The following is a 21,385-nucleotide window of genomic DNA, read 5'->3' on the forward strand; positions in this document are numbered from 1 at the left end:
AAGGTAGGAACGAACGCCAGTCCCAGGTTCATCTTTATGTGCCCAGGGTCTAGCGGGGGCACACCACAGAGGCTGTCGTTGAGCGTTGTTCGGCTTGCGTGACTCTCAGCCCATGCTTCTCACTTTGTTCCCTTTTGTTCTTTCCTAGGGGCTCAACTGGAAGTTTCCAGTTGTCTGGAAAAATGCCAGATGAGCTGTGCAGATGCCGGGAGGCAGCCCTTCTCTGGAAAGTCCTTTTATCTGGATCTGCCTGCTGGCAAGAGTCTCCAGTTTTTGACGGGGGCCATCCAGCAGCTGGGTGGGGTATGTAACCTGCTTGTGACTTGTGATATCATGTGCCTCTGTGGGTTATCGGGCAGGAGCTGGAGAGGGATTGTATCTGTGACTTCCAGGTATTTGATATCTTTGCTTCTGGACTCTTAGTTTTCACAGCTTCATTTTATTATTATTTTTATTTCTTAATATCTATTTATTTTGAGAGAGAGAGGTAGAGAGCGAGCAGTGGAAGGGTGGAGAGAGAGGGAGACAGAGAATCCCAAGTAGGCTCCCCACTGTCAGCATAGAGCCCAATGCAGGGCTCGAACTCACGAACTGTGAGGTCATGTCTTGAGCTGAAATCAAGAGTTGAAGGCTTAGCACCCAGGTGCCCTTTTTTTCACTGCTTTCTTGAGATGTAATCCATATACCATACAGTTCACCCATTTAAAACGTACAACTCAATGGTTTTTGGTGTATTCACAGAGATATGCAAGCTGTGTGAATACACAATTTTAGAACCTTTTCATCACCCCAAAAAAGAAACCCATACCCATTGTCGGTCACTCCCCATTTCTCCTCAATACACCCAACCTGGGTAACCACTCCTCTACTTCTGTCTCTATTCTTTTTTTTTTTTTTATGTTTATTTTCCGTGTAGCTATATGATCATGAATACATTTTTGATTACCAACGTTTTGCCCATAACCTTAAAGCATTAGCACTTTGCTATCGTTATTGTCCCTCATGTTATTTGTAATGAGAATATATTTCTTTGAGTGGATTATTAATTTACCTCATGGTTACTCTGTGGACATTGAGATTATTTCTAAATTTTAACTCTTTTACATCACACTGGTGAAAAACTTCCCGTAAGAAGCATTTGCCGTATTTGAGTCCTTTAAAATATTTTTCAGCCATGTGTGTGCCGCGTGGCACTTTTAGTAAGGGGTTGACATGGGGAACTCTCGAATTTCGAAAATGGGATGATAGTGCTCGGCTCCAAAGAGGCGGGCAACTAGGGAAATGACTTGAAGAAGCTTGGAATGCAGAGGCTCTTTTCTGTCAAATGAACAGAAGCTCAGGAATATAGAAGCTTGGCAATGGGGAACGTACCAAGTGTTGATTATACACCCAAACTGGCCCCAAATTACCTTTTGAACTTTTAGTCTCTTCTATCATTTAGCCTGTGCTGTGTGAAAAAACCACCCCAGAACTGGGGCTTAAAACAAGTTATTTCTTCCTACTCTGTGGAGCAGCTGGGTGGTTTGTCTGCTGGTTTCATCAAGGCTCCCGCCTACAGCTGCATTTGGGTGGAGGGTCAGCTTGGCTGGAAGGATGGAGTTGACCTCACACATCTGGGAGTTGGTGCTGGCTGCCTCTCTATGGCTTCTCAGGTGTCGTTTGAGAGGCTTCTTACATATGTTGTCTATACCCGTAACATCATACGTGTATACAGTAAGCTAGACCAGCCTGTTGACACGGCGGTCTCATGGTAGCCTTCTTAGAAGGTGAAGGGAGAAGCTACACGACCTCTTGAGACATAGGCTCTGGAACACGTTTCACTACATTGTATTGTTCCAGAGGAGTCTGATTGAAGGCGATGGAAGAGGGGGCTCTGCCTCCTGATAGGAATAGCCGTCACATTGCGGAAGAGTAGGCAGACTGGAGTGGGAGCCACATGCAGCCATCGAACCGTCGGCCGCGTTTATATAGGACAGTCATTGTCCTCCTCCTCCCCCCCCACCATTTGTTTTTGCCATATTACAGAACATAGGTACTCTCATTCAAGCCATAACTTTAAAGATTCTTTTTGTGATAAAACGTACACAACATAAGATGTGCCATTTTAAGCCTTTGTAAATGTACAGTTTTCAGCATTAATTACATTCACGCAGCTGGGCCGCCGTAACCACTGTTTCCACAACTTTTATCACCCCAGACAGACACTCTGTAACCAGTAAGCAAGAACTTCCCACTTCCCTTTTCTGCAACCCCTGTCCAATCCACCGTCTGTCTCTGTTAATTTGCCTATTCTAGAGACCTGTCCGTGGACTCACAGATAGTCGTTCTTTTGTGTCTGCCGCCTTTCACTTAGCGTAATCTTTTCCAGGCTCATCCATGTTGTAGCGTGTATCTTCACTTCATGTCATGACTGAGCAATATTTTGTTGTATGTACACATCACATTTTGTCTATCACCTGTTGGTCACTTGAGTTATTTGCATTTTTTAGCTCTTGTAGATAATGCTGCGGTGAGCAAGGATGTACAAGTATCTGTTCAAGTCCTTGTTTCCAGTTCTTTGGGGGGCGTTCCTAGAAGCAGAATTGCTGTGGTAGACGTTGGTAGACCGTGTTTAGCTTTTTGAGGGACTTAAACAGTTGTTGGTTTTTTTGTTTTGTTTTTGTTTTGTTTTGTTTTGTTTTAAGCTCAGTGCTAAGTTTCTCATCCAGTCCACCCTTCAGAGAGGGCCATCATTCATCCTGACTTTTAGTGGTGTGCTGGAGGTGGAGCCAATTGTTAGCATCTCTTTCCAGTTCCACGTTCAGTAACATCATGTCAGTAGCTTGCAATCAGCCATAGTGGGAGTTCTTACCCCCCAGAAATCAGCACATGCTTCGTTGCAGGGATTTTTTCCCTGGCGAGTGGGTCACTAAGCATTAGCCACCTCGCCACTGCTTATTTCCATCTTTTCTTCTCCCCACAAATATGAGTTAAGTGTCCTTGTGCTTCAGGCACTGTGTTGGGCCCTTGGGATACAAAGATGAGTCAGACCCTCTCAGTGCCAACGAGGAGCTTACAGGTAGGATGAGCGGATACCTGTGCAGCTCAGTAGCAGCCAAACTCTTGTCTTGTTTCATGTTTTTGTTCCTATTTTTGGTAGTGTGGTCAGGATCACAGGCGCGGTGTCTGGATGCCCCCGAGTATCTTCACAGGAATGCCATGGCTTAACCAGCTACTTTTAATCCTGTTGGGCCCCGCCAGTGTGCTCTTTCTCTGTGCAGACTCAATCTGGTCAAACCACAGAGCCTGTGGCCTTCTGCTGCTGGGTCAGGAGCAGCAGTTCTGGAGACAAAACCTGTATTATATATATAAACCCTATTATGTTTCAGGATGATGTCTTCTTGAGGGCTCGGTACAAAACTGCACTTGGTCTATTTAAGGACATTGATTCTGAAACTTCTGGCAGCCAAGATTTCCTTCCCCAACCTCTCAGAATCGATAATTCTACATCTGCCTTCTGGTTTTCAGCCACCTCTGTGATCTGGTTTCAGGTAATTGAGGGTTTTCTGAGCAAAGAAGTAAGTTACATCGTGTCCAGCCGCAGGGAAGTGAAGGCAGAGAGCAGTGCGACAGGCCACAGAGGCTGCCCCAGTCCCAGCGAGGTCAGGGTGCAGACACCGTCCACGGCCCATCCGAAGTGCGGCCACCCCCGGCCTTCACAGAAACCCACAGACTCGGTAAGAACCTCGTCAGGTAGGAAAGGTGTGTTTTCTGAGCAACGGAAGTAGGCCTCGGTGAGCCGTTGTGGGCGGTCTCTGGCTTTAGTTCCATCTGGATTAATTTAACCTCTCATTTGAATTCAGAGACTGAAAATATTTTATCATAGCTCTAGATCGAAAAACCTTCTCAACTGGTTATCCCCACGCTGTCCCTTCTGTGATACATTTCACTTTTTAAGGGACTTCAGAGTCAGAGGGTCAAAAACAATAGGAAGGTCCTCTGTAAACCAGAGAGGGTGTGTTGAAATTGGCCCAGACCTGTCTGCTGGGGGTATGGAGACTCGTAAAGAGAGGTCTGAGAGTACTGGTGACACTTTGGCCTTGGGTAAATTCAGAATGCGCTTCTCCACCTGGGTCCAAGCTGCGGCTACCTGTGGGTGACCCGGGACTGTGTGTGGCTTTACCTTTACCTCCAAAAGGTTCTCTAGGCTTCTGTTTCTGCTGCTCCTCAGCTGTCAATGCTCCCAGCTTTCCAAGACACATGACTCCCAAGCCCTCACCAGCACCTGTGTGAACATCTGTTTGTGCACAGGGGGGCTGCACAGCGTACCTCATTGCCCTTCTCTTCCTGTCAGGTGCCTTTGAGCAGAGGGAAGGAGCTACTGCAGAAAGCCATCAGAAACCAGGTGAGCGGAGGGGGGCGGGCTGCAGGTGGCCGTCTCTGGCACAGGGGAGGATCTAACCTTTCTTAGGAGGGGCTTCTGAAGTACTGACACAGAACGCACAACCTGTGAGACGTACCGTCCTTCTTTTCTTCTTCCAAATGAGGAAGTAGAGCTCAGAGAAGTTCAGTGATTTGTCCAGGGTCGCCCAGGGTGGCGGTGGTAGAGCCCAGATTTGACTCGCTAATCCTTCCAACACCAGAGCCTAGCACGAGCACCTTGGAGGGGATGCCGCGCTGCACATAAGCCGGACTTTGTGCATCTTTTAGCAGTTTATCCCTTTTGTGGGACCCAGGGCCGTGAAAGTGAAGCAGCGGGGGGAGGAGTTCAGGTGATCTCGGGAGCACAGTGGGTAAAGTGGCATCGAGAAGGGGGCGCAGGCTGTGGCGGGGGAAGGCCGTGTGCCGTCCTGGGGCAGCAGGGCAGGAACGGGCTGAGGCCGGCACAGCTTCCTGCTTGATGATGGTGACGGTCGGTCGGTCGCCGGTATTTATTGTGAGAGCTTTCCTCCCAGAGGCCCTCCTGACAGCTCTCTGGGAAGCCTGTGCTGCTTCCTGGTCGCAAGTGCCTGGAGCAGCAGCCCCCGCCTCCCGCTGTGGCCAGCGCTTGTGGAGGAGAGGGTCTTTCAGGGGACTGGGGTAGACTCTCCCGTAACGTCTCTTCACGGGGTGCCTCAGAGCCGCTCAGGCCTTGGGGAGTCTCTTGCTCCTGCCTGACTGCTTTGTCTTCCCAGGGGAGCAGCAGCGGAGGAGGTGGCGGGAGCGGCAACAGTCTCCTGACCAGTGCCCGCTCCTGGGGAGTGAGGATCCTGCATGTGGACGGTACCGTTTCTGCCCAGGGCTTCTGGAGAGGGGTGTTGGTGACTGACTGGGAACATCCGCTTTTAGAGGGATGTCAGCCAGTATGAGCTAGCTGAAAGCCGAATGTACCCACTCATCATGTGGCCCCACAGCGGTGGGGGGTGTGGAGACCAGCAGTAGTCCTGGCAGGTGCTCGGTCCTAGCACCTAGGACGGTGCTGCTTTGTGGAACGCCCTACAGCTCTCCTCAAGCTGGTGTGATGACCCTTTTCACAAACCGGAAACCCTCCTGGTAGCCACAGCCACTTACCAGCTGTGACTCTGTGCTAGGAGTGAGCTCAAGTCAGTCCCCACTGCAGTCGTTTGTCCATTGTACAGATGAGGTAATTGAGCCTTAGATGTTAAGTGAATTACCCATAGTTTCATCAGAAGTGAGGGGTGTGTGGGGCGCCTGGGTGGCTCAGTCGGTTGAGTGTCCAACTTCGGCTCAGGTCATGATCTCACGGTCCGTGAGTTCGAGCCCCGCGTCAGGCTCTGTGCCAACAGCTCAGAGCCTGGAGCCTGTTTCGGATTCTGTGTCTCCCTCTCTCTCTGCCCCTCCCCCGTTCATGCTCTGTCTCTCTCTGTTTCAAAAAAATAAATAAACGTTAAAAAAAAAATAGTTATATAAAAAGAAGTGAGGGGTGTGGCCCACATTCCAACCTAGTTTGACCTGACTAAATTTCATGTGCTTTCGGGGAGCCTCTCTGGCTCTGTGGGTAGGGCATGCAACTCTTTGATCTTGGGGGTGTGAGTTCGAGGCCCACATTTGGTGTAACCTCTAATTTCTTAAAATTATTTTTATACAAAATTTTAACTAAAGACATTTTTTTTTAAATAAAATCTTAAACTTTTTTCGTGGGGCGTCTGGGTGGCTCAGTTGGTTAAGCAGCCGACTTCGGCTCAGGTCATGATTTCGCGGTCCGTGAGTTCGAGCCCCGCGTCGGGCTCTGTGCTGACAGCTCAGAGCCTGGAGCCTGTTTCAGATTCTGTGTCTCCCTCCCCCGTTCATGCTCTGTCTCTCTCTGTCTCAAAAATAAATAAACGTTAAAAAAAAATTAAAAAAAAAAAAAAGAAACTTTTTTCGTATTTATGTAGGGTTTCCTCGCTGTAACCACCTGTTTGCAGGCTGTAATAAATTTACATTAGAATAGCTATCCTAGGGGCAACTTGAGTGGCTCAGTTGGTTAAGCAACTCGTCCCAGGTCATCATCTCATGGTTCCTGAGATCGAGCACTGCACGTTGGGCTCTGTGCTGACAGCACAGAGCCTGCTTGGGATCATATCACACTCTCTCTCTCTCTCTCTCTCTTTCTCTCTCTCTCTCTCTCTCTCTCTCTCTCTCTCTCTCTTTCTCTCTCTCTCTCTCTCTTTCTCTCTCTCTCTCTCTCTCTCTCTCTCTGTCTCTTCCTCTCTCTCCCTCTCTCTCACCCTCTCTCTCTCTCTCTTTCTCTCTCCCTCTCTATCCCTCTCCCTCCCTCTCCCTCTCCCCCACCTCCCCTGCTCATGCTTGCTGGCACACACAACATGTGCAGACTCTCTCTGTGTCAATAAATAAACTTTATTTTTTATTTTTTAAGTTTTTATTTATTTTGAGATAGCACGAAGGGGGGAGGGGCAAGGAGAGATTGGGAGAGAGAGAATCCCAAGCAGGCTCTATGTTATCAGCATAGAGCCCGATGCGGGGCTCAAACCCATGAACCATGAGATCATGACCTGAGCTGAAAACAAGAGTCGGATGCTTAACCAACTGAGCCACCCAGGTGCCCCCAAATAAATAAACTTAAAAAAAAAAAAAAGAATCGGCTGGCAGTGACTGACTCTCACACGCAGCTCCACCTTGAGTCTAGGGTTTTCTCTAATCCATTGTAGGGGGCTGAACCCGATCCAGCCCAAGATCTGCCAGGGCAATAGAAAACTGCTCAGGAAGGTCCTGGTCTGGGATGTGGGGGGCTCCATTGTCACTAGAAAATCAGCCATTTCTGACGTCTAATTTCCTGCCTTCCAGTGTGTTAGGGAAGCTCCTGCTGGGTCTGCCATATACAGCTACATCTGAGTAAGTCACATGACTGGTCTCCCCCCAATGGAAGCAGCTCTTCAGTGGTACATTAAAGCCCTTGTGAGCCATAAGGCACCTCCTGTTCAAGAGTTGTGTTCAGTACTACAAAACAGAGTGGGGCCAGCTTAGGTACTTTTCCCAGGATAGAGGACCCAGCCCTTTCTTTTATTATTGGCAGGTGCAGAGGTGACACATAGCCAGAAGGTGGCAGGCAAGGCTGGTGTGATCCAGTGGGCCAGGCCAGTGAAAAGTATAGCCCCTGGCCCCAGGAAGGGGCCACGCTGGGGAGATGAGTGGCAGTCTGGCCACAGCCCTCTGTTTCTTCCACAGAAATGATGATGCACGTGCAACAGCTGTCTCTTAACGCCTTGCGTGTGAAGAAACAGGGGCCAAAGAAGAAGCCAGAGGTAAGTCGTCCTGCTGAACTGAAAGGAAATAGATGGTTTGTAAACAGTGAGTCTGTGACAACTTTGGTAAATCAGTGCCCCGTGCAGCCGTGTGTTCTTGGCCATCCTGGATCATGTACAAGAAGTGCAGCCTCTCAGCACACCCCTGATGTCCACAGCCCCCCATTGCCCTGTTCCCTCTTCCCTGTGTTACCTACAGATCTCCCGTGGTATACTGAGGCATTCACCATGGCCTAGGCCGGGGACTGCCTGTGGGTAGTCCTGGCCTAGATAAAACATAAATGATCATGGCCTGCTGGCCAGGCTGCTGTTCCGGGGACAGCTCTTGGCCAGGGATGAGCCTGCAGATTGCATGGGTGGGGGCAGGGGATGTTGTGGTTTGAAATAGCTGTCACCTTCCAAATTCTTATTTGGCTTTTCCTTCCTTTGCTGGAGTTGGAACTGTGTGTACCACACACCAAAACCCAGGCTGATTTTTAAAGTCACGGTGTCTTCATCCAGCCTAAATCTGAGAAAGGATTAAGCCTTGCAGGTTCACCCAGGGCCTGGCACCCAGGAATAGGACCAACAGTGGTAGTAGACCACAGCCATACCAGGTGGAACCTCTGCCTCAGCTCCCCTCACTCCACACCCTCTGGTCTGGGAGTCTTCGGGGTTTTGCTGCTGCTATTAAATAGATTTTCATTGTTCACAATTCAAAAGGTTATGCAATGAGTCTCTCTCCCCTGCGACTTCTCTTCCCCAGCCACCAAGCTCCCTCCCTGAGATAAACAGTGCAAACAGTTTTTCAGGTTTCCTTCCAGGATCCGTGCATGTACAAACAGATATGTCAAAGTCCCCCCCCCCCCCCTTTATGCAAATGCACAGTATTTTTACTTTGCTTTGTTCACTTAATAATCTATTTTGTAGATACTTAGGGATCTTCCAGAGTGAGTTCTGGGTGCAGTCTGCTGATGTTTGAGGAAATACGGAAGCTGCTTTGGGTCATGTTTGCCCTGGAGGTGTGGGCTAGAGAATCCTAATCTCACTGGGCCCAGAGGCACAGACAGTCATGGACCCACTAGATCTCTCCTGCCCGCCCCCACCCTAATTCTACCTGATTTCTTACATTTTTCCATTTAGTTTGTAATATTAGTTTGACCTTGGCCTAAACGTTGGTCTTGACCAAGAGAGTCCTAATACACAAGACAGGGCACAGGAAGGCAAGAGGCAGTCTCTTTACACTTGTCCTGTAAGCTGATCTGGGATGCCAGCAGTGCCTAGGAAATGCAAGCTGCCATTTAGTGAGCACCTGCTCTGCATCAGTCTATTACCTACTTTCTTTGCGTTTGTGCCACATCGGCCAGGTAGGGAGGTGCTTGTCACACCCCGGGTGGCACAGCTCCACTTGGTGCCCAGGCCTGGGGCTTCTGTGGCTCTTGCTCTTCACTGTCCTGCATTTCCTCCACAAAGTCAGCTGCCACTGAGATGCACACACCGCACTCACCGCTCCTCATGTCCCTGGGGAGGCAGAGGGAGCCGTCCTGTCAAGTTGGCTCCGCTCAGGGCCCAGCCCATAGCAGGAAGCAAAGTGGGGCAGACTCACAGCGACTCGGCTCACCGGGCCCTCTTCCTCGACCCTCTAGCTCCCTCGCATCCTTAACCTATTTTCCCTTTCCATTTAGGGAACGCGTCCAGCAGAGTCAAGAACGCGGAAAGGTCAGTGTGGTAGCTTTCCTCATCTAATTGCAGTCCCTCCCTCCTAAACGCTTCCCCACGGCTCCCTCTGTGGCAGCATCTGCTCACTTTTCTGCGGCAGGAAGCGAGTCCAGGTTGTGTTGCCCTGTTGTGTTTCCAGGGCCTGAGCTTTGCAGACAGGAGGGCAAGAGAGGGGTATCCGTGAGCAAGTCCAGGGCTGCCCAGCCGGGGCTTTTCCTTGGCGCCAAGACCCCACGCGGCCGCTCTGGCTCCTACATCCCCTGCCTGCTCTGGGCATTAACTGAAGTTCGGCTTCCTTTTCCTTCTGATTCAAGAGCAGTTTGGGGTGGGCAGTTTGACAGCTGCCTACCACTTTCCCAAATGCCAAACTCCCTGAAATTTACAAACAGGCAGATTGACAGCCCGGCTCCCAGCCCCTCTTGGACCGCAAGAGAGTTTCTCCCCCTGGATGTTTCTCCCAAAGATGCTCTTTAAGTGGCATTTATTCGTGCACAAGCAGGAGCTAAGAAAAGTCACTTGGCACCTCTCATGTTCAAAATTCAAGGAAATCTGTGGGGGAATTGATTTTAATCACTGTCTGAGTTAATTAGAAAGACAAGAAATCGCCCCCAAAAAGTAATTAATGGGAGCTGCTGCCATGTGAGGAGTGAGGCTGCTTTTTGCTTGGGCGCTGGTGGAGCCTGGAGTGGGTCTGCGAGCTGGGAGGCGCCAGCCTCTGGATGGGGTCTGGGGTTGTTATCTCTGACAGGGCTTTGGTCACTGTGGGAAGTAGAGGTGGTTCTTAATACCTAAGAGGTTTTAGAAACTGTGTGAATAATTAGCTAGTAGAGGATGAATCTCCTGATTAACTGAGCAAATTTGTCTTCCCAGCACCCCTTTGCCCTGTTCATTCAGGAACGAGATTTCACCCTTGATACATTTTTTTTTTTACTGCCCTCTGCTGTGATCCCTAAACACTCTTTAGCTCTCTTCCTCCCTGCTTTCCCCCAGAAAACCCAGGATCCTCCTGGAGTGTTCTGCCTGGGAGTGTTCTCGGGCCCCTCAGGATTCTGAGACTCCCAAGAGGAAAGGTCAGGGAAGGACCCAGGGCTTTAAGCAGAAACCAGCTGGGGCTGGGTTCTGCCCCGCAGCCAGGTTTCTGACCTGCGGCTCACAGCCTCCAGAATCCACACACGGGAGGGTCCTGTACCCTGCTTTGGGGCTCGGGGCATCCTGCGGCCTCTCCCCAGTGAGGGAATTCTCTCTCCCAGGGTAGAGGCCGGAGGAGATGGGAATGGGTGTCCTGCCTCAGCCAAATGGAAAGGTGTGCCTCGGGGTGGCGTAGGCTCCCGCTCTGAGCAACTCTTAAACCTTGGCAGAGCCTTACCTCTCTGGCGTTTCCTGTGTGTGTGTGGTGTGGGCCCTGCATCGGAGCCCACAGATGGCTGACGTGTGCGCTTTTTCTTTCCAGTGGCCAGACTGAAGGCACCATTCCTCAAAATTGAAGATGAGAGCAGGCAAGTGGTGGTGGTTGGCGGGGGGGTGGGGGGGCCTCTCCCCTTTCCCTCCCCTCAGATCCACCAGGCCCGCACAGAGGAGAGGTGCTCAGGGGCCCCAAGCTGACGTGGGGGTCATGGAGCCCCTCAGCCCTGCACCTTCGTCTTCCCCAGAAACCGCTTTCTCCCCCTGTCATGGAGAAGTCTCCCACAGACCAGGAGGAGCCTCTGAAGGTGGCATTGCACAGGTGGCACTCCTCTTGGTCATGAGTCAGAGGTTAGTGACCCTGTGTGTGAATTACCTCTTTCTAATGCTCTGCTTTAATGAGCACATGATGTCCCATCCAGGCTCATTACTGCTCCTCGTTTCCCTGTGGGCATACACTGATGCTTAATACCGAATTGTTGCTGGCCCAGGACAGTGCCAGTATGGTCCTCGTGGCCAAAGCCAGGGCTCTTGGGGTGGTGTTGGAGACTCCCTTGTCAAACCACCCTGTACTGGAAGCCTTTCTGGTTGGCTGTGCAAAGCCCTTTTCTGACACCTGCTCTCTCATGAGGAGAAAGACTGGCATGAGGAGACTCTACCCTCTTCCTAGTGGGGAAATCAAGGTCAGAGAAATTAAGGGACTTGTATACGGCCATTTTGCCAATGAATCTTAGCCCAAGGCCAGAATCCAGATGTCCTGCCTGGTGTCTTTTTCACTCAGCCCTAAATGTCCACCAGTATGGCCCCTTCTTACCTAGAGCAGGAGGGTCACATTGGTTATAATCTATGACCTGTTAGTCACCTTGGTTATTACTGACTTTTCGATAAGCACTAGATCAAAAACCTGCGAATCTATAATTATCTCAGAGGTTTTTCTTAGGGAGAGGGAGACAGAATCCAAAGCAGGCTCCAAGCTCTGAGCTGTCAGCACAAAGCCCAATTTGAGCCTCGAACCCACGAACCATAGGATCATGACCTGAGTCAAAGTTGGACACTTAACCCAACTGAGCCACCCAGGTGCCCCTAAAGATTTTTTGTTTTTTGATTTTTAAAGAAAAAGTTCATGTGAACCTAGCAGAGACTCCCAGGACCAGAGCTTTCTGGGTCCCTAAGCCTCAGGCAGGGCAGCTAAAAGACCCGGTGGTGGGAGCCTGGCAAGCCTGCCTACCCTCCAGCTGGACCTAGATTTCCTTCTCAGTACCTGACCACAGTACAGAATTGGCTTTGGTGACCCAAAAATTAGCGGAGGGAACACAGAAAGGTAATGAGGTGCTCTCTCCTTCAGTTCCAGTGGCGGGGGGGTACTTCCCAAACTCAGCCCCTTCACTACCAGTTAAATACAAGTAGCGATGACTCATACACAGCAGCATAAGAGATGCCACCAGTGCCTCAGCGTCTCGCTGCACGTGGCACAGGCGACGTCACTTACTGGAGTGGTGTCCACGTGTTTGTGTGCTCCTGGCATCACAGGCAGGAGTGAAGATGAGGTTTCTCGTGGTTCTGTTTATGTGCTCTTCTGAAGCCTTGTAGCTTCACCCACCTCAACTATGCAACCTTCTAACCAGAAACAAAACATTGAGGAGGAAGAAAGAGGGGTACTGGGGTGGTGAAGTGCACCTCCTTCTTCTTAAGGATCCAAGAAGACCCTGTGGGCCACAGGGCTCCCACCATGCCCCGCCCGGGGAACCCATGGCCTGCATTCTCTCCTGGAATGCCCACTGTTTCAACCAAACATGGTTTCCAAGCCTGGCAGTTCTATGAGCAGGCTTTGCTGAGTATCCACAGATCCCCAGATCTGGTTCTGAAAGTTTCTGGAACATGAGCAACTTTAGGCAAACCACCAAAACAACTCAGTATAGATCTGACTACCCAGAACCTTCACTGTGCTTCTCTTTCCCATTCAGAATACCTCCACTCGGGTGGTACAAAGGAGCAGCCCAGAGCAAAAATGTTCCTCTTCTTGGAATAGGAAAATCACTGTTCTGGTTTAAACCTTCCTCCATTTAGGTCTGTCAGGCTAGAGTCCTCAAACATGGTTTGTTTTATTTATGTTTTAAATACTTTATTTTTAAATAATCTCCACACCCAATGTGGGGCTCAAACTCCCAACCCCAAGATCAAGAGTCGCATGCGCCACTGACTGAGCCAGCCAGGCACCCCCTTAAAGGTGGTTCAGGGTCAGGAAGCAAAGTAGAGAGATAGATCACTAGTTGGGAGACATGCCCTGTTGCCTAGTCTTGACCACTCGCCAGTCGTGAGCCCTTGGGCAAGTCACAGAACCTTTTGGGCTCCGTTTCCTCTTCTGTAAAAATGGGCTAAGAACCACTTGTTCCCATCAGCTCAGATGAGGCAGCGAGGTAAACTGGGCTTTGATGAGTAGACCGGGAGAGCATAAATATTCATCTAACCAGGAAGGCTGGTGAGGGTTTGGTTCTAGAACTGAAAAGATGTGCAGGGGAGTGGCCGTTTTATCAGGATTGGAATTCTAGGGGGTTGGGACTGACCCCTTTCCTCATCCTATCCTTGCCCCACTGTAGTGAAAATGGAAGTTTTCTGTGTTTCAGGAAGTTTCGTCCTTTCCACCATCAGTTTAAATCCTTTCCTGAAATTTCTTTTCTGGGACCCAAAGATGCAAGCCCTTTTGAGGCCCCGATGACCCTGGGCAGCTCGCATCATACCAGGTGGGTCTTTCTGGTCTGAGTACCAAGGGCTGGTTGCAGGCAAGGTCCTTCCCCTCCAGAGCCTGCTGGTCTGATTTGGGAATGGCCATGTGTTCGCTCCTTAGGCAAAGTCTATTCTGGGAACTTAGCCCAGACCCTAGGAGTCTTCATCCGTTTTACTTGGTGCTTTCCGTCCCTACTGAAGAATTTGACTTGTGTCCAGAGGGCAGTAGACTGGCTTCTAAAAGGTCTACAGACCATCTTTATCAGAGTCCCCTGGGGTCCCATTAAAAAGGCAGGTTCTCATAGTCCACACCTACAGAATCACAGTCTCTGATGATGAATCCCCCAAAACTGCATTCCTGTGAGCTCCCAGGTGATTTTTATGCACATCAGAGCTGGAGGCCTTTGGGGCTAAACATCAGGAATAACTAAGGGGCCAGGAATCTGGGGACCTACTGCATTGTGTGGCCCAGAGTGGTTCATAGGCTGTGGGTGTTCTTCCTCCGCAGATGTGTGAGAATGTGAACCTTCACTGAGCAGAGTGCAGCAGGGAGGACTACAGGGAGAGAGTGGCCCAGGGGCGGGGGCAGAAGGGGCGAGCTGGAGAAAATCTGTGGGAGGAAATGTTTAATATTTTTCATTTTTAAATTACTGTATTTTAGTTCCAAATTCAGAAGTTACAGAGGGTTTAAAATGAAAAGTCTGTATTCCACACCTGCCCTCTAATCTCCAGAGTGTGGGTCTGTGTCCAGACGTAGTTTATGTATCCTTTTCTCTTATATAAAGAGTAGCATAACATTGGGCTGTTTCTAGCTTTTTCCACTTGATGTATTCTTTTTTTTTTTTTTTAAATGTTTATTTATTTTTGAGACAGAGACAGATCGTGAGTGGGGAAAGGGCAGAGAGAGAGGGAGACACAGAATCTGAAACAGTCTCCATGCTCTGAGTTGTCAGCACAGAGCCCGACATGGAGCTCGAACTCACAAACCATGAGATCATGACCTGAGCCAAAGTCGGATGCTTAACCAACTGAGCCACCCAGGCGCCCCCCACTGATGTACTCTAGATTGATTTCCTATTGGTCCCTAGAAAGCATCCTCATTTTTTAATGATTTATTTTTTTTAATGATTTATTTTTTTTAATATATATTTTGTAACATTTATTCATTTTCAAGACAGAGACAGAGCATGAGTGGGGGAGGGACAGAGAGAGAGGGAGACAATCTGTAGCAGGCCTCAGGCCCTGAGCTGTCAGCACAGAGCCCGATGCAGGGCTCGAACTCACGGAGCACAAGATCATGACCTAACCTGAAGTCTGACGCTTAACCGACTGAACCACCCAGACACCCCAATGATTTATTTATTTTTGAGAGAGTCAGGGGGACAGAGGATCTGAAACCAGCTCTGCTGGGCTGATAGCAGTGAGCCCAATGTGGGACTTGAACTTCAAGAACCGTGAGATCATGACCTGAGCTGAAATCAGAGGCTCAACCAACTGAGCCACCCAGGCGCCCCCCCCCCCACTGATGTACTCTAGATTAATTTCCTATTGGTCCCTAGAAAGCATCCTCATTCTCTTCTGTGGCTTCAGTGTCTTCCATTGTGTGGTCTTACAGTATTTTATTTAACCAGTCTCTTACTGATGGATGCTTAGATTATTTCCAGGCTTTTGCTATTATAAATAATGCTATAGTGAATAGTCTTACGCAGAGTAAATTTGTAGAATAAATTCCTAAAAGCGGAGGTGCTGGGTCAAAGGGTACCTGCATTTATAATGTTGATAAATGCAGCCAAATTGCTCTTCGTGGGGGTGATGCCAGTGTGTGCTCTCACGCCCTGGCCCTGAGCCCATCTCCCCTCTTGCCTTGGCTGGTACAGTGAGCTGTCCGATGTCCTGACCTCTGCCAGTCTGATAGTTTAAAAACTGTATCTTAGTGTAATTTTCATTTTCGTTTTTCTCATTATGAATGAGGTTAAGTAGGTTCATATGTTTGATCGTTTGACTCTTTTCATATGAACCTTCTTTATATCTTTTTCCCATTTTTCTTTTGGGTTATTGATCACTTTTCTTATTGATTTGTAAAGAGCCCTTCATGTATTAGGGAAATGAGCCCTATTAGTTATAAATACACCTCCCCCTCCCCCAGTTTGTGATTTATCTTTTATTTACATTTTCTGCCATGCATACATTTTTTTAGATTGCATGTAGTTGAATTTATCAGCTTTTTCCCATGTTTTCTACATTTTGCATCATGCTTAGAAAGTCCTCAGAGAGGGCTGTTTTGGACTTGGTTGAGCTTGCTCATACAGCCAAGCAGCCACTAGAAAGATGGGCCTGAAATTCAGACGAGAAGACACGTTTGAGAAAGAGATTGGAAAGTCCTCAACGAAGGTGGCATCCATGCAAGGAACAAGCCAGCGTGAGGGAGGAAGCCACCTGAAGCAGGGGAAGGGGACATTCGGGGTAGAGGAGGTTGGGGGCAGTATGGTGCCCTCACTACCACTGAGGCCCTTTGATTCTACAGGTCAGATGAGCGTGGGTTTGAGTGTCAGGCTGGAACTGCCCTAGGAGGCCTTTTTGCTGCCCCTGGCACATGCCCTCACCTATGGTTTGAGGTGCGTGGGCAGGGACCGGACAGGGTCCCCTCTGAGAGGTCTCGCCTTCCTCGTTGCCTGGATGGGAGGTGCAAAGTGTAGGCAGGTCTGCCTGACTGTTCTGGTCCTTCCTTCCGAGGACCCCAACAGTGACTGCTTTCCCCCACCCCCACCCAATGCTTTCCCCCAGAGAACCCAAGGACCGAGAGCCAAGCCGGCGATTGGCCACCCGCACCCCACCCAGGAGAAGGAAGGGCTTCTGTGAGTGCTGTCAAGAGGCCTTTGAAGAGCTCCACGCGGTGAGCCTTCCCTGCCAAGCAGCTGCTCCCAGGCTGCTCTGACCGCGCTTTTCCTACCCGCCTCCACCCCACTCGCACCTCACCCTGGCCTTGACTAATGCCCTGTGCCCCTCTCACCCCGGGCAGCATCTCCAGAGCGCCCAGCACCGGGGCTTTGCCCTAGAAGCCCGCCCGTATGCAGAAGTCGATCGGGTCATTGCCCAGCTCGGCCACAGCTTTGCTGACACCCCCTCGCAGGCCAGCCTCCCCAGGTGAGCACCCTGAGCGGCCCTGCTGGCATGGTGGGCGCTGCCGTGTCCTCACCGTCCTGCTGCTGCCCACTCCAGAGGGGAAGGAGCCAAACAGGACCAGGGATTGGTGGCGGTTGGAAGCCCTCCATTTGTGGCTTCAGCTGATGGGGACTGGGCCAGATCAGCACATGGCTCCCATCCTGATGCATAGCCATCGCCATGGTTGTGTGGGTAGGGAGGGCAGCTCAGCAGTGGCTGCTCCTGGCATGTGCCTGCTGATGTCCCTGTGTGGCCTTCTAAAAGTTGCGAGGGGGATTCCTGGGTTCCTCCCAGACAGGTAAGATGCAGTATCTTTCAGCCTCTCTGTAAGTTACCCCCAGAAAGGATTGCAGGGGGATCTCCAGCCCAGCTTTCTCTGCTGCCACCAGCTCGCTGTGGCTTCTTTCCTCTTGACCCAAGTCTTCACCTCCCCGGGCTCAGCTTGGAGAGCCAGGCTCGGTGCTGCATTCTCCAGCCGCCAAAGGGCACAGCCTCTGCTGTGGAATTATTAAATGGAACAGCCTCTAACCTGTTCCTCTGGCCAGCCCTGACCACAGGCCACAGAGCCAAAAGAGACGCAGACAGCACTGGCCGCTACTGCAGGGGCAGCCCGAGAGCAAGCCTCTCACAGAGCCCCAGAGCGGGCCGCTCTCTTCATGCCAAAACTGAGAAGGGTAGTGCCATGCATGCCCCACCCACACCCTGCCCTCAGCCCTGACCCAGAAAGATCCCAACTTGCCACCTGCTCTGGAGTTGAGCCCTGAGGCCCAATGTTTCTGTCCCGCAGGCAGCCAGGCTCCCCGTGTTCAGATCGTGACCTGCTGTGTCCTGAGACTCCGCCTCCTAGCCAGCCCTGCCATCCCAGGGCAGCATCTCCCAGGATGAAAGAGGAAGACGAGCATCAGGCCCCAGGCACTCCAGAGCAGGATGGGACGGTGGGCAGCATGAAGGCAACCGATGAACCTGTGGGGGCTGGTGAGATGCTGGGACCAGTAGCAAGCTGCCAGGAGCTGGGAGGGTCAGTTCATGTCATTGCAGACCCCCCAGAGACACCAGTGTCCAGGAGCCCTGCACACCAGAGCCTCTTGACAAGCTCTGGTTCTACAGAACTCTCTGGCTCGGATGTCGCACTTTTTGGCCACAAGCGGAAGATTCGGCTCCCCAGTGGCAATCCTGAAAAGAGGTCAGGGGTCTCCCGGCCACAGGCCTCATTCTTTGTTCCAAGAGCCACCAGCCCTTGTGGCGCCAGGACAGCCAGTGGCGGGCACCCCCTCTTCCTTCCCCCTCCTGATTGTGAGCACAGGCCTCTGGCCCCTCTCCTCCCCTGGTGCCACCCACAGACCTGCCTCCCCCTCCCCACAGATGGGCCAGCAGAGTGCTGGGCCACACAGCCCCCTTGGCCAGGGGAGGACAGCCCCCTGGGATCTGAGGATTCTGAGTGTGCCGCCCCTGGCCCTGGCTGACCAGCTCCCTAGCTGCCCTGTGGCTCCAGGCCAGCTGTCAGCCCACCTGCACTCAGCAGCTGACGTGCAGCCTGCAGGAAGACTCGCAGAGAGCCCGTCTACCTCTGTCCCCTGCTCTCAGCCAGCGGGGGGGCCAGCTGCTCCCAATGGTTCTGGGCCTCCCAGCCTCCCTGTCTCAGCCCTAGCCCAGTGCCAGCAGAGAACTGATACCATGAGTCTCCTGGGGCACGCAGTAGCTCTCTACTTGAGGGCCAGATACACAGAAGTTATACTCTGCTGAGTGCTGCACAGCCAGCAGGGGCCAGACCAAGCACGGGGAGGACAGCACCTCAGGGCCTCCCCACCAGAGCCAGAAGAGCCGCTGGCCTGGACTTTGAAGTCCAAGAGAACAGCAGTTGTCATGTCCAAGCTCTGTAGGCTCGACAGAGCCAGTCCTCCCACTCACTGGGTCTTAGGTTAGGACCAAGAGAGTCTGGGCTGGGGGCTGCCCTCTACCCCTTCCTCCAGCCAGCTCCCTGACCAGGCAGCAATCTGATGGTCTTGCTCATCCCTGCCAGCTGCCCACACCAGGAGGCAGAGGCAGGGTTGGCATAGGGAGGGACCACAAAGGATCTAGAATGGCAGGAGCCCTGGCCTGGCTTCCTGTCCCTCTGAAGGCACTTGCCTCTTGCAGAGCCGAGTTTTGGTGTTCCCCACCCCCACCCCAGCCTCCTTTCCCAGGAGCATGTGGCTCTCCTGCTTTCTGAAATGCCTGTTTGTCCCCTCCCCCAGCCCCCCACGCTCGTGCACACAGATCCTCAGGAACATACGAAGCAGAGGAGGGGCTGGGCTGCAGCACCTCCAGAGCTCCCTCGCCCCCCTGCATTTGGTGGGAGCCTGGTGCTGAAATGACCTTTCTCCTGAGCCCAGGATATGGCCAGAGCCCCCTCTGGGGACCCCTCTGCTCTTCCCTGGCTGCCCTCTGCCATTTCTGCTCTTCCAGGGTCGGGATTCACCTGCCAACTTCTGCATCACCCTCTTCTCTCCCTCCTTCCCCAAGGACCTCCCCCCATTTCTTTCAGCCAAGCCATTAATCTGGAGACGAGATGGGTTTGCTATTGATTCTTTGGCCACTTTTTTTTTTTTTTTTTTTTTTTTTTTACATTTTGTGCTGTGGTTCTTCTCACCCTTCTCTGCGTCTGTGTGTTTGTTTCTTTAAATGTTGAAGCTACAAGAAGCCTGGTGCTATTCTGTGTCTCATTTTGGAGGAAGAAAGGGGGGCCTCGCTGTGGGTGAGGACCTGAGTTGTTAGTTTGGAAATAGAGCAACTGTGTGTACAACCCTCATAGAGGTCATGTTTGGCCTTTTTATGCCATTCCTGTTAAATTTCACAATTAATCTTGGTTCAGGAACTGTAAATAAATTTGTTAATAACAAATAGCAAAGGGATAGGGCTGGAATGCAGTGTGTCAGGCCTTGATGTGCCCTCCAGTGACCCAAAGCAGGACTCAAGCCCAGCAGATATGGACAGAGTAAGTGGATGGCCAGATAGGAGCCCCCTGCAAGTGGGAGAGCGTATGTCACAGCCCCTGAGGGCCGAGGGGAGGTCAGGCGGCATCTGTCCAGTCTCTGGTCACTCATTTGGCTCTGCTGCTAAAGGGGGCCCCAGGAGACCTGAGGCCGGACAGATGGGTGCTGCCCTCAGTGGCTCCTTGGCATGGGGACTATTCAAACCCCTTCCACTCCTCCGCAGACGACCTTGACTCAGACTCCACAGGCATTGCTTCTCCTTGCTCCTGATCCCCTTTCCACATCCAACTCCTACAAAGGAAGCGGTGTCCTTCCTTCCTGTCACTGTCCCTGCTCTCCAGTCCACCCAGCCAGCCTCGTCAAATTCCTTTTCTTGGGTTTGCCATCTCTTCCCTCTGCCCTAAAACTCCATCCTGGAAAACACTTGCATTGATTCAGCAGGCTCCCCCCACTGTTCTCCAGCTCCTTCCTGCGGTCTACAGCCACTGCCTCCATGTCTGCACCTTCTTGCCCTTCCAAACCCGCGGAGGCTCTGCCTGAAGCGCTCCACTGGGCTTGTCCCTTCCAAGGTCACCGCATAACCTGATAGTTCTCAAAGGCAGATTCACTTTCTCCTTTTCCACCTTGAAACCTGGCTCCCCTGCTCGACCCCACTCTAGCCTGGTGCTCCCCTCCCCCAGCCTCTGCCCTCTTGTACCAGCCACTTTCAGCACAAACCTCAAATGTCTGCCGAGTCAGTTCCTAGAGCCCTAACCGGCCCTCTAACACCCCTGCTTCCCCAACCTGGGCCTGGGGGACCTTTGTCCTCACCTCTGCACACCTTCACAGATGTGACCTGGGTGGAGAAAGCTCCACCCAGGCTCCTTTTCTGAATTCTACTCTCCACCTGTGCAAGGTGGGAAGGCAGGGAATCTAGCCACACCCTGACTCGGTGTGTCTTTGGGGGGTCCCTTTACTAATCTGGGCCTCCGTTTCCTCATCTTTCAGTGAGGGGCTTAGATGACATGACCTTCAAAAGTCCTTTCCAATAATAAAATGCCCTGATGGCCACCGGCTCCCTTAGATCCCTCTGTCCTTGCCACCACCACAGACCTACTTACCCAAAAACTTGTTCCTCCTTCCAAGACCGGCTCCCCTTCCCACTTTGTCCTGCGCCTCTCCTGGCGCCCTCTACCTCAGCTTCTCCCATCAGGCTGAGGTCCTCCTGGCCACTCTCCCTGATGCCCATCCTCTCCTTACAGCCACCCTATCTCCCTGGTCTCTGACACCTCCTGTCCCCAGACCCTGTCCAGCCAGGCTGGTCCCTTGTCCGGCCACCGTGGGCACTCCGGCCCTGAGGCTGCTCTCTGACACTGAGCTGGAATCCCCCTCGACAACAGCAAGGATGCCCTATGGTTCGAGGTCCAGATTCCATACTCTGAGAATCCTATAGTGTGAGTCACACAGGCCTGAGTTCACTTCCCAGTCCTTCCCTTAACTCTGACCTGGGGCAAGGCTTCTGAGATGCTGTTTTCTTAAGCTGAAAAACAGATAATGGTAGTTTCTGCCTTACTAGGAAGTCACAAGAATTAAATCTGGTTATGATGTTATAAACATTCAACAAACTAACTTTTTTTCCTCCCCTCCCCTCTGCAACATGTACCTGTGAGGCCTCTCTTTTGGACCTTTCAACAGAGCTCATTTTCACTAATCTCCCACCTCATG

General features: G+C 51.4%; 1 protein-coding gene across 1 annotated transcript in view; it reads left to right on the forward strand.

The window, feature by feature from the left end:
• The window catches only part of DBF4B (DBF4 zinc finger B), a 33,933-nt gene extending 12,548 nt beyond the window's left edge, over window positions 1-21,385 (forward strand). Inside the window, 13 exon segments of the mRNA XM_042965865.1 lie at window positions 149-303; window positions 3,531-3,716; window positions 4,334-4,384; window positions 5,154-5,241; window positions 7,648-7,724; window positions 9,389-9,422; window positions 10,873-10,918; window positions 13,448-13,564; window positions 16,332-16,440; window positions 16,567-16,691; window positions 17,497-18,165; window positions 18,167-18,279; window positions 18,282-21,385. Of these exon segments, the coding sequence (XP_042821799.1) occupies window positions 149-303; window positions 3,531-3,716; window positions 4,334-4,384; window positions 5,154-5,241; window positions 7,648-7,724; window positions 9,389-9,422; window positions 10,873-10,918; window positions 13,448-13,564; window positions 16,332-16,440; window positions 16,567-16,691; window positions 17,497-18,165; window positions 18,167-18,279; window positions 18,282-18,379 (1,868 nt within the window). The 3' untranslated portion in view covers window positions 18,380-21,385.

This window comes from Panthera tigris, chromosome E1 (genome assembly GCF_018350195.1).
Source record: "Panthera tigris isolate Pti1 chromosome E1, P.tigris_Pti1_mat1.1, whole genome shotgun sequence".
NCBI lineage: Eukaryota > Metazoa > Chordata > Mammalia > Carnivora > Felidae > Panthera > Panthera tigris.